At 33.6% G+C, this 13465-nt stretch overlaps 1 protein-coding gene across 7 annotated transcripts in view; it reads right to left on the reverse strand.

Moving 5' to 3' along the window:
• Positions 1 to 13465, reverse strand: part of DOP1A (DOP1 leucine zipper like protein A) — a 109424-nt gene that overhangs the window by 51315 nt on the left and 44644 nt on the right. For 4 of the 7 annotated variants that reach the window (XR_010933829.1, XM_067702674.1, XM_067702675.1 and 1 more), the window contains exons 7-14: positions 10830 to 10929; positions 9973 to 10082; positions 8937 to 9045; positions 7590 to 7710; positions 5296 to 5415; positions 3444 to 3558; positions 3042 to 3071; positions 2497 to 2730 (exon numbers count right to left, since the gene is read on the reverse strand). Coding sequence is in view for 6 of the 7 variants with exons in the window: in XM_067702674.1 (XP_067558775.1) it covers positions 2497 to 2730; positions 3042 to 3071; positions 3444 to 3558; positions 5296 to 5415; positions 7590 to 7710; positions 8937 to 9045; positions 9973 to 10082; positions 10830 to 10929 (939 nt within the window). In the remaining variant the exon portion in view is untranslated. The remainder of the gene's footprint in view (positions 1 to 2496; positions 2731 to 3041; positions 3072 to 3443; positions 3559 to 5295; positions 5416 to 7589; positions 7711 to 8936; positions 9046 to 9972; positions 10083 to 10829; positions 10930 to 13465) is intronic. The other 3 variants (XM_067702676.1, XM_067702673.1, XM_067702678.1) reach the window with 1 other exon arrangement.

Below are 13465 nucleotides of genomic sequence, written 5' to 3' on the forward strand. Positions count from 1 at the left end.
CTGTATCAATCTTTCTCATATAAGGATTATAAAACAATGGATGATATTACATTAATAGAATTCATGCTATAAATTCAGTTACACCTGCATACATTTATAACAGTTGTATGGTCTATATTATGGAACTATAGTTCAGATTATTTTATAGTAAAATATCTTTCTGAAAATAGAAAGGAATTACATTTGGGTATAGAGATGCAATACACTGATTTTACAAAAATGTACTAAGTGCATGGAGAAAAAATTAAGATTTATAATTTTTAAAAGAATCAGTCCTTCAATTACAATTTCAAAAAAAGGAATACTGAAAATACTCTCAGCTTTCAAATATGATCAATATTAGACATCTCAGTGAAGATAATACCATTGTGCTTCAGTAAAAAATAGAAAAGAACATAGAAACCCTGGGAACAGGCAGGACGACCAAAGGGTGAGGGGGGGAAGCATATCTAAGGTTAATCAACGATTATATTAAAAAAGTGTATTATTTAATTCTTTCATTTAATATGAATGGGTGTTCCCATTTACTTTACCTGTAACCACCGATAAAGTGCCTCCAGATGTTTTCTACATAGTAAATATTCACATATTTGAATATGTTATTGAGAGACTGCTAAGGTCCCTCCCCTACTTTCACTAATCTCATTCAAATAAAAACCAAACCAATAACAGCTAGTATCTATTTTAGTTTTATTCCTAAGATCCTAGAGGCATAAATTAAGGAAAAAGAGCACAACAAAATGAACTGTCCAACAATAGAATCAATATCTCTCACATATAAGTAAAAAGCAGGTAGGAAGGAAAATAAGACAAACTAGTTTTAGTTTATGTGGGATAATCCTGGGATATATTTAAATAGTTTGAGGGTAATGTTCATTTCATACATGAAAGGCAATATATTTAGAAGGTCCAAGAAAAAAGTTCTAGAGTTAAGACTTGATGGAAAAGGCTGTATGAGATCATCCTGATAATGTATTTTGCCTGGCTGACAAAATTAAAAAGCAACTGAAAAAAAAGTAAGGGCAACTATACAACCACAGGATTTAGGTAATGACCTTATATGCTAGAAATTTTTAAATCTTGTTTTTGACATAGTGCCCCTGTGCCTAAATTCAACGAAATTACATGATTCTGCGAATGTTTTCATTACTATTTACTAAAAAGTACATGTAATATTATAAACCTGAAAGCTTTTAAATTTCTGATTTTTCCACACCTATTTCATAGGTATTTAAATATGTTACTAGTGCCAGACATTAAAATTATAGTTGACTCTGAGCAATGAAGGGGTTAGAGGTACCAAACCCCTATACAGTCAAAAATCCACATGTAACTTTTGATACCACCAAAACTTAACTTCTAAAAGCTTACTGTTGTCTGGAAGCCTTACTGATAACATAAATAATATATTAAAACATATTTTGTATGTTATATGTATATCTATGTATATTTTATGCATTCATGACACACCTAACTTTTTCTTAATTTTTGTGATTTTTCTAGGCTGTGCGGTTTGTCTGAGAGTTTTCTCAAATCTCCAAAAGAGAGTCACAAATCTCCAAAACATTTTCCAATATAATTATTGAAAAAAAAAAATCCACATATAAGTGGACCCACTCAGTTCAGACCTGTGTTGCTCAAGGGTCAACTGTGTTACAATTCTATTCAACATCATAAAGTAAGCATTAAGAATCTGGAAGACTGAGGAGAGCAAAAAGATTCTGGATTTCAAGAAGAACATGTCAAAAACTTAGTGTATATATATGAAAAGGACCAATAAAGTTTGGATTATAAACCTGCTGCTTAATAGGATAGTTACTAGCAACATGTGGCTATTGAGCTCTTAAAATGTGGCTGATCTGACAAAGAAACTAAATTTTTTAATGCAATTAATTTTAATTAAAGTTTTAAAAGTGATCCTTAATTTAGTTCTGAGAAAACTTTTAAGTATGTTTTGAACAACCTGGGTATGAGAATTTAATTTTTAAATGTAAATTTTATGAAATTAAGTATAGATCAAGTACTTCTAATAAAAATTTAATATTTGAATGTGCTGTAAGTATAAAATACACAGTGGAATTTTGAAGACAGTACAAAAAAGAATGTAAAATATCTGACTAGTATTTTTTTATGTTACATCAGTTTTATATTGATTACATGTTGAAATGGTAATATAGTAGCTCTAATGGGCCAAGTAAAATACAATTAAAATTATTTTCACCTGTTCTATTTTTTTTTTTTTACTGTAGCTACCAGAAAATTTTAAATTATATATGTTGCTTGTGTTACATTTCTTTTGCAAAGTGTGGATATAGACAGTTAAATTGCACTAGAGCCAAAAAAAAGCCAACAAGACAGTCTACTGCCACAACACTGGGAACTAGGAAAGATTGACGAATATTTAAATGAATATGTGTTAAGTGATGTTAGTTAGAAACTGTTCTGCCTTGAAGAAATATAATTGGTCTAGTACCAAAAATAACAGCAAAACGTTACCTTTTTGTCTTCCCACTCCTTGACTGAGTTGTTCTGCCCATTTGGAAACTGCAACACACCTCCAGTGCTGGCAGATAACAGAGGAGGCTGAACCTTGCTAAGGATCTTTGAGCAAAGCCTGAGAGAATCTGTGAGTTCAGTCAAGTGCAATGTCTGGAGGTGGCTTGTCAGGGCAGATATCATCCTGAGCAGCAACTGGGGCAAGTGTTCTGTCTGGATTTCAATATAAGTCTCCTGAAAATAAAAGCGAAGTGACAGAAGTTTATACAGTGTATAACTCCAAAGTTATGTTATTTAATTTTTAATTTATTAATAAATAAGAAAAAGAAATAATTTTACTCATTTTATATGTACCATGCTCTTAATTAACATTGTATGGTCATTTATTATTAATGACGTAAAATTTCTATTCCCAAATTCTCAATTTAAGTACTTCGAAGCATGTACTATAAAAGAACCCCAGTTTTATCTGTTACATTACTGAAATTATAACATAACAAAAGTGAATACAATCAGTTAAAAACAAAACAGGCTGAATGTCATACCTGACACAGCACCCTCATACTTCTAGTAGGCTTCAAAATGAGAAAGCAAAGAATTGAGGAGAGAAAAGGGGAAAAGATTTCCAACAGTCTTCATTTAATAGAACCATTAATGAATACAAATGCAGCATTAGACTATTATATACTAAACATGTAAGACTTCAATAACATGCAATTATGAAATATATTCCATGTATTATATAAGAATGGTATATGTATTACATATAATGTATGTCAGAGGACAAAACATTTCAAAAATTTTATTTAAAATGCTATACCAAAAGGGGGAAAATCAATTTAATTTAAAAAATGATATTTATTTGAAGATGAGGTCTATTTCCAAAATGAAATATTTGAACTATGTTATTACATTTCCTCAATATTTTTTCACCAGGGTGATCTTACCAAAGAAACTATATCCAACAAAAAATCCACCAGTAAGCAGAAATTGGTCAGCTGTAACTCAGATGAGTCGTTAACATCTCCAGGCCCACTCTGAAGTCTGGCATGCTGTGTCCTCCTAAAAGGACAAAATTCACTTTATCAAGTATCCTATCAAGTGATGTGAATACATGTGATGATATCATTGTTCTTTAAATGAGTCATATCAACATTGGGATGCACACGGTTAACTTCTTGTGATGAAGTATGTTCCCTTTCCCCTAGGACACTACTGTATCTCTCCATGGAAAATTCCCAAAGCAAGATTCCTAGGCTGAACCTCTCCCTATGACACCCATCCTGAACTTCCAAGTGTTCTGGATGGTTCTATTTGGGACTTATTTCCTATTTCTCCCACTACAGACCTCATCTCCTAGTTAAAATGGACTATTTGCTGCTTGATTTCTAACCTCAGGGCCTTTGTTCATATCAACCTGTCCCCCTGGATAGGCACCCTCTCCCAGCCTCATTCTCTCACATCCAGAATGCAGCCATCCTTCAAATGGTACCTCCTCTAAGAAGCCTCTTCTGATACAAGTAGTAGAGATTATTCCTCCAACAAATATGCACATTAAATCACATTAATCCTATCTGCCCATACACTGCCCTACACTCTGAAGACACAAAGTAAGAATATGCTAGAGTCCCTAGCCAGCAAGAAATATAAGCCTATAGACAAATAACCTAACAATGTGATAGGGTAGGAGAAGCTGACTCTGATGGGAGATTTGAGGGAGTCATAGAAGGCTTCTGAAACAGGGTGACCTCTTTATAGGACCTTACCAGATGGACTAGGGAGAAGAATATTTTCAAAAAAATAACATGAGTGAAAGCTCAGCAGCATCACTGAAGGCTCAGTTAATGTTGTTCAAGGAATAGTCCAGGTTAGCTAGAGAAGGGTATATGTGTATGTTTGTGAATGTGAAAACAAAGTAGAAACCTGGGCCAGGGCCAGGTGGTGAAAAGACACCCACAATTCCTCTACATTCCTACCACATCTTAATCTCTCTCTTAAGGCACCTGTAACCTTTAGTTTAATACAGTACTAGGAATATGCATGAGCATGTCTTACTTGTTCCTGCTGTGAGCTCTTTGAAGACAGGCACTGTCTATACGTCTAGTATAGTGCCTTTCCACTGGGTGCCCAGTAGCTGTTCAATGAGTAAGCAAGCAACTTTCTAAATCGTTAAAGGGATTAATTTTATATTTATAAAAGACTTCTAATCCCGAGATCATAAGTGCTTACTTGTTGACTCTATGCTCCCAAGGCTTGAGAGGTTAATCTGCTGCTGAGAGAATTTGGTCTAGAATCCAGACAGAAATTCTACCCAGGTTCACTAGTATTACTGGGTTTTCTGAGCATTTTTTAAGCTTTACGACCTAAGGAGTGGATGATAATATGGGCTGGTTCTATGTTTTTAAAAACATAAAAGTGACCGAGGACCTTTTTGTTATTCAAAGTGAGAAGCATTTTGGGAAAGTGTGCTGAGGCACCAGCCACAAATTTGCTACTTTCTCTGCAACAAAGAAAAACTGGATTACTATCGATTGGAGAGGGAAAATCTTTCATCTATGCTGGTGATTGAATAACTCATCTCTAAACTCCTTTTCAAATCTAAGATAATACGATCAATGATTCTGTATTCTAGAGTGACATGGTAGAGACAGATTATGGCCATTAAATGATAGTTGTCAGTAGTAGTAGTAAAATGTATAAAAGAACATTCTTTTCATTAAACTCAAGAACTTAAAAAAAAATAACAAAGACTGGCTTTGAATGCTATTAAATGAAAATGAATAAAACAGTTTAACGTACCTACAACATTCTTCAAACCAACGTGCAACATAATCCCACATATAATAAGGCTCAAAGGAATTAAAGAGAAGGTTGGCAGTTTTAATCAGTTCTGCTGTTTTCTTATTTTCCCTTAATTTACTAAAAAAAAAGAAAAAACAAAAACTGATAAATATAACATCTACTTTTTCAAATTTAAATGTGAGTGGAATGTTGTTAGGGGAGTACATATTCCTAAGTATTTGCTAGAAAACTTGCTAGTGAGAATATTGCAAAAAATAATTTTTATCTACTGTCACTTTATCACTTTATGTGTAGTTATTTTTCCAAATTTGAGTTTTCATAACTCAAATGTATGATCAAGATCAGAAATTAACCTTGCATAAGAAAAATAGCTGTGCTTTCAGCAGAAGAACAAGAAGTTCTTTTTGAACTATTTTGAGAGCCTGATGGTGAATTTGGCATTAAATTCCTTTGTTTCCCTTGACACATATAAACTGAGTGATTTTTTAAAAATTAATTAATTAATTAATCTTTGGTTATGTTGGGTCTTCGTTGCTGCGTGCGAGCTTTCTCTAGTTGTGGTGAGCAAGGGCTACTCTTCGTTGTGGTGAGCAGGCTTCTTATTGCGGTGGCTTCTCTTGTGGAGCTCTAGGTGCACGGGCTTCAGTAGTTGTGTCACGCAGGTTCAGTAGTTGTGGCTTGCGGGCTCTAGAGTGCAGGCTCAGTAGTTGTAGCACATGGGCTTAGTTGCTCCGCGGCATGTGGGATCTTCCTGGACCAGGGTTCAAACCCATGTCGCCTGTATTGGCAGACGGATTCTTAACTACTGCGCCACCAGGGAAGGCCCGGTGATTTGATTTTGACAGCCTTGATTCTGAAAGAATTTTCTCTGCTTTCCTGTACTATTCAGGATTTGTTTGAGAAAGGTTAAGTTTATCTTGGTGAGTTTCAATCAAATTATTATTTTTAGGTTGAAAAAACAATAACAACAAAAAGAAGTAATCCTGGCAATAGCCACTTTTACTGTAATTCCATCAGGGAAAAATAACTTCGTTATTTCAAGTGGGAGCCCTCTAGCCCATTAAATACCCACCTAACTACCATCTCCTGTCACCCTTTCTAACAATTAAAACAATTATTTTTCTATATAGTGATGTACTGTCAATACAACTAGCATGTTATAGCACGAAAGGCTAATTAAATACTCTATGGGACAAAATAAATTATCAGGCAGTGTACAGAATGAAACAGAGTACAAGGTTAGTCAATATTAACTGCTCAAACAAAAATCAGAGGGGATTATATTTATCAGAAATCAAAAACTGTCTTAAAAAGTTTTAATATATAAAAGTATGCTTTAGGAAAGCCCAGGTTATCTCCAAAGTGTCACCAAGGTGACACTAATAAAATGCAAAGTGAGAATTCCCTGGTGGTCCAGTAGTTAGGACTCTGCCCAGGTTCAATCCCTGGTCAGGGAACTAAGATCCCACAAGCCACGCAGTGCAGCCAAAAAAAATTAATTAATTAATTAATAAAATAAAATTATGCAAAGTATGTAAAAGAAATTGTTGTCTTGGATCCTCTGTCATAATGATAAATGAGACTGGAAAACAGGTAGGCTCTTTAAAGTAGAGAAGAAATGAAAAAGTAAGACTTTGTCAGCATGTATCTACCACTGACTTAGAGAAGAGGATATGCTAATGTTATATGACTTCTCCCAGGGATTAAAAAAAAAATGTGTATATATATACACACACACACACATATATATAGAAATAATTTGAAAGAAGAAAGAACCATCACTTGAAAAAAAGTCTTTAAAGAACGCCTAGTGCCCTCTGATTCATTTAATTCTGTGGTCAAGTCTTCTTCTGATCTATGCTTTGGTCTCCTGAGTGTGTCAAGGCACGAAGAGGGCACTACCCTGTGCAAACTACCAGGCCTGGTTACCAAGCAAGGTACAGCTTTCATTATTAACTGACATGTGAAAGCTAATCTCTTGTGAGTTTGATAAGTGTGAATGAATTCCCTGGAATCTATATCTTCACATTAACTGCTAAAATTTAGTTTTCTAAACTGGTGAGGCTGAGAACCAACCCTGGAAGGTGGTGGCATTGTACACAGCACTCATGCTACACATGCCTGTTTGAAAGGTCAGTGCAGTTAATTATGAGAGTTCACATTACTAAAATATAGCGATACTTTAAATCAAACTCACTCATTCATAACACAAATTTCATATAGCAATGTCTACTTTACAAATATTAATAAAGGAGGACCTTTGTGCCATGCTTAATTTTTTGGTAATCCACCTGCTTAACTGAGCATGATCCTTGCTGAAGGGCGGTTCCATCTGAAGATCCAATTCTGCTTTACACTGAGAATATAATGTTCTAAACACTTCAATGAGGACGTCTTCTAGAATTACAGGTCCTAAAATTAATATACATATTAAAGACAATAATTAATACTACAAATCATGATTATCTACAAATTGGCACAATTAAAGTATGCTTTAAAACAGGTATTTTGAAAAAATAATGTTTTTTCCAGAAGTGAAACTAAACTTCACATCCTGAGAGGCTAACAGTAAAATAGCAAAGAACTGAACAAATGTTTATCTAACTATATAGGTTGATGTAATAGAAATGACAAAATCAGGGAAACTGGTTTTGCCAGTTAATAGCTCTATTAGCTTGGACAAGTTATTTAACTTCTTTCAGCTTTGGTTTCTTCATGCAGAATGAGGATAATAGCAAACTTATGGGACTATCAGTGTAAGGGTCAGGAAAAATTCTGTAAGATGGGTAGCATGGTTCCCGGAATATAATGAGTACTCAATGAATGTAACTTATATTACTATTATTAATTAAAATAATACAAAGGTGCACAAGGCTAAACTTTACTGCTATAAGAGACGCCAATCTCCTCAGAAAACTTCCTGAACTTCCATCTATTACCATGTAATAGAGCCACTGGTACAACTCAAGTTATTTTTATATTTAAATGTTTTCATTTTTCTTTTAAGAGTTGGTGAGAGAACTTATGCATATTTGCTAAAACTTCTGTACATTAAAAAAAAGAAGAAAAAAAACTTCTGCACATAATTTAATAAAACTACATAATTATTTCACTTTATCATTGCTAATATTTTCAGTTTTTCTTAATTTCTGTCTCAGGTGCCGTAACTATCTTCCCAAGAGATCTAGTATATAAGAAGTACACAGTGAAGAAAGGGAAAACACATAAAACAAAGGGGATGTGGGGAAGAAGGTTGAGGGGTATGACTAAAATACTTTTGCTCAAATCCTTGAATTCTGTGAACTATAAGATAGTCATGACAGATCATCAGTGTTTCGATTTCAGTACCTTAATCAGGATTAAGAGGGGCTTAGAGAGCACCTTTAAGGTGACTCCTCTGCTACCTACGTAGTACAGGGTAGACATATGATAACATACCAGCTGAATGTACATCTGTATCTTCTTAATGTTCTAGAGTGAATTTTAGGTAAGGAATTGTTGAGAACCTGTATTTAAAGGCCACCTCAAAATACAGAAATTTTTCTAAGTAATGACTTTGTCTTATATTTATCATGAAGCAATACAAAACAACCACATATGATCTTACGCCCTAGGATAGTTAGGATAGTATATATTACCTAGCTCAGGTTTGTCCAGTAAACTGATTAAAATACGAAAAGGTTTTAGATCCTGCATTAAAGTGCTCTCTTCTCCAAATCCATTCACTTGTAAGATCCCCACCATTGCCTTCAAAGAAGAAAAAGTACATTAGTCATTTAAGTAAACAAATTCAAAAATTTTTTCTTAAGAAAAATATTTTTATATACAACCATATGTAAACAGAGATTTACATCTCCTATTGCTTTTCTGAAGTTCTTTTGCTGAAGTTGGCTTTTTTCCTCTGCTGGGGGAAAAGAAAAGTTATATTCATTTCTCTTGACAGAAGAAGAAAGGGCTTAACTTTTCCACCTTTTTTTCTAGAGAAAATGTGAAGAAAATCTAGAAAAATAAATTCATGAATTATGTGATTTCCTAAAAGATAAAAATGTTCCTCTTGACTGTCAACATGCCCCAAACTATCACTCATTATCATGGCAGTATCTACTATTATGCAATTATTTCCTCATTAGTAACTCAAAACTGTATTCTTATAACTTCACTTATTTCAAACTGTTTCAGATACCATGTACTCTCTCAGTTTAAGATATCTTGAATAAATTTAACTGAAGTAAAAATAATATGAAATAAGCCTATAGATCATTTTAATATTTCCATTACAAAAGTAGTTTTAACATTTAAATTCTTGTTGCAACCCAAATTTCCCTGGAATTTCAGAGTAAATAACACAGGTCCTGGCTCATTTTTGGAAGAGCTCCAACTTCCATAGGGCAGACAGGTGAGAAGCTGCAACTATGTTGTGATGAACTCATGAAAACAAAGTAAATGAAGAAAAAGATCTCAGGACTTACACAGAAGTGAGTCTAGCTTACCATTACTTACTTATTTCATTGCAGCCATTTGCTTGTTACAGTCATTCTTAGGAAGTTTGTGAGTCTTGTCTCCACCCCTTCAACTGTAAATTAATTCAAGGCAGGACTTTGTCTTATTTGTTATTTGTTGAGTAACTACAGTGGTCACGGAGTAACCAAAAAATAAAATGAAAGCATCCATTACCTGAACCAACAACTCTTTTGAAAAGGTAGTGAAATAGTAAGTAGCGTGTTCTTCAGGATTGCTGTGTCTTGTGCTTCTGGGTCCTATGATAGCACCGTTGTTATCAAAACCTCCATGGAAACAAATTGTAAAATAAATTAAAATGGAATTCTTAAAACTGTTGTTCACTAAATACCAAAACAGCAAATATCTCAAAAACAGCACTAAACACTTACCAATTAGTAGCCCAATCAATGTCAGCAAGAGAGATCATTTTAGATAGTTTAATAAAGGGAAACCAATTCAATACATAAGTGAGTATCATAGTAAACTTCCAGAATTATCTTGTTTTTTTTCAAACAGTGAAAGAACTGAAGATTCAGAAAATCCAAAATAAGTTATATTGTGTCTTCTCACTCTAGGCAGTAAAGAGTTGTGAAGACAGGCCAAACACTCACAAAAAGTATGGAAGAACAAAGTGTACACAATATTTTACTGCCTGAGTGGGAGACAGGTACCATGTGTGGGACAGGAGTACTAGTCCTGATTCCTTTCAAGTTTTGGATATTATGTCATTATTTTGATTATGAATTTATCCTTCTTTGTCTACATACTTGGAGTATAATAGCCTCAATTTATAAGGGGAAAAAAATCTTGTCAAAGGGAACATGACCTATAGATTAAAACAGCTTCTTCAACTAAGAAGCTTTTGAGATTTCTTCATACCATACACAACTCATACTGTCTTTATTTTTATTATCTATTTAAGTAAACTTTTAGTTTCTTAATTTAGGACATACATAAACTTGATAATACTTATGTATGGAAAATTTCCCTTCATCCTTTCCTAGCTAAGACCACACACATCAAACACTTACCGAGAAGCCAGGCATAAAGTCTTCGGTTCAGGGACATATCCCTCCTTAATACTACGTGCAGGGCTGCTGACAAGATCCTTATCATGTCTGGTCGAGTGGCCTGCAATAGTTGGGAATGTGGTTGTACTTAATCACATACAAAAATATATTACTTTCTTTCCTCTTTAAAAAAATACTACCTCACAGTACATTCAGAACTTGAGGGTTTATGAGGTACTTTCACACAACATTATCTCATTTGATCTTTCAAACACAGGAATTATTACTTCCATGTTACAGATTAGGAAACAGAAAAGCTGGATAACACAGCTATTTAGTTGCATACCTAAAACTATAACTGAAATAGTTTAACCTCCATTTTAAAGTTTTTTATCCTATCCAATATTAGCAAAATCTGTCAGAAACAAAGAAATTGGAGCCAGAAGGGACAGACAAAAGAAAATAATATGCCTTTAGTCTTTCACATTCGTAGTGGTGTCAACTGACTATAAATAAACTCTTCAGAAGTTCACTATCTTCATCAATTCCAAGTCTTTCATTTCTTGTTCTTTTTAAAATTTTTATCCTGTAGTATTTCAAACACAGAGAAATACAGAAAACAATATAATGAACCCTTTTTGTAACCATCACCCAGCTTTAACAAATCTTAATTTCTTTTTTTCATTTTACTGAAGGTCTTTTAAAGAGAAATAATTCACTTTTTTCTTTGTCTCTTTCCTAATAGCCTTAATTAGATGTTTAAAATATGATTTACTAAAGGAGATCTGGTTTTAGCTAAAAGGGTTCAAGTTAAAAGAAAAAAGGAAAGCAGTTAATTAAATTGCTGGCAATTTTAAGAATATTACTAGATAATCACTTTAGAATAGAATTTTGGAATTTGAGCATTAGAAGGTATGGTAGAAATCACCTAGTCTCACAACCACTTTAGAATAAAGGACCAGAGCCTCACAGGGCCTAAGTACTTAAATGCCTTGTTGGTGCCCAGCTGATAGTGAATGCACCTCTCCTTAATCAGACTACCCAACTTTTTACTACACCATGCTTTTTGACAGACAGTATTAGAAAGGAATTCACCCAACTTGCTTAGTTTAAAGGAATCTTAGAGAAATAACTGACATGTTACAGAACACAGATCATCAACAGCTGCCAAAATACAGTCACGCATCTGAACACAGATGTCTTCTATTCACCTAAGCAATTCTCAAACGGCGGTTCCCAGACTCCTGGGGATCTCTAAGAGCCTTTCAGGAGGACCACAGGTAAAAAAAAATATATAAAACAATACCAAGATGTTATTTGCCTTTTTTGATGTGTTAACATTTCCTCTGATCATGCAATACTGGGTAAAACTGCTGGCATCTTAACACAAAAAGAAGCAGTACCAGCAGTGGCATCCACTGTACTTGTAGTCATTGTATTTTTTACTGTTATGTATTTACAGTAAAAGTCAAAAACAAAAAAAGAAAAAACATTTTCACTTAAGAATGCTGATTAAACAGCAAACATTTATTTTATTAAATACTGACTCTTGAGTACCTGCCTTTTAATATTCTGTGTAATGAAAGGAGTATACATAAAGCACTCCTACTGTAAACTGAAGCATGATGGATGTCTCGAGAAAAAGCATTTGTGTGACTATTTGAATTGTGAGGTGAACTACCAGCTTTTTGTCACAGAATATCACTTTTACCTGAAAGAATGACTGATGTGATCTATGATTATTCAGGCTTGGACACCTGGCAGACATTTTCTCAAAAATAAACAAGCTGAGCCTGTCACTTCAAGGGAAAACAATTAATATTCATTACTACAAATAATAAAATTTAAGCTTCCAAGAGAAAACTAGAATTTTGGAAAATTTGTATTTGGCTTGAAATTATATTGAACTGAACCGAACTGGCTTGAAAGCTTCCCAATACCTAACAAACTTTACTGATGAGATCAGTGGTGATACTAGTAAATGTGACTGTTGCTGTGTTAACACTTGGGACATATGCATAATTCAGTAAAACAACACTTTCCAACCAACCAATCACGATGTTACAAAAGCATGTATGGGTAAAAGATCTATTCAAAGTGCAAGACAGACCAGTGGATTTTAATGAAACACACTACGAAAAGTTCATTGATATGGTTTTAGACTTCATATTACAACTAATTTTTTAAAAAACTATGGCTTGTTGAGTTTTGGTGTAGTATCAAAGAAAAATATACTATTTTAACAAAAAAGGCTATTGAAATACTCCTTCCTTTTCCAACTAGTATCTGTGTGAGATCAAATTTTATCCATATACTTCAATCAAAAGAAAAAAATCACAACAGAGTGAATGCTGAACTAGATACGAGCATTCTGCTTTCTACTATTAGACCAGACATTAAAGAGATTTTCAAAAAATAGAAAACAATGCTAATCTACTAATTTTTTTTAACGTGTTGGAAAATACTCTCATAAAATATTTGTACTCATGTGATAACTTTGTTATTGTTATTTTAAATGAATTAGTAAATATCTTAAAATTTGCCAGTTTTAATTTATAATATGATAAACATAGATAGATCTAACCTACATAAGCAAAAGAATTTTTAGGATCCTCAATATTTTTAAAGAGTGTAATGGGGTCCTGAAACCAAAGAAC

This window comes from Pseudorca crassidens, chromosome 13, assembly GCF_039906515.1.
Source record: "Pseudorca crassidens isolate mPseCra1 chromosome 13, mPseCra1.hap1, whole genome shotgun sequence".
Taxonomy (NCBI): domain Eukaryota; kingdom Metazoa; phylum Chordata; class Mammalia; order Artiodactyla; family Delphinidae; genus Pseudorca; species Pseudorca crassidens.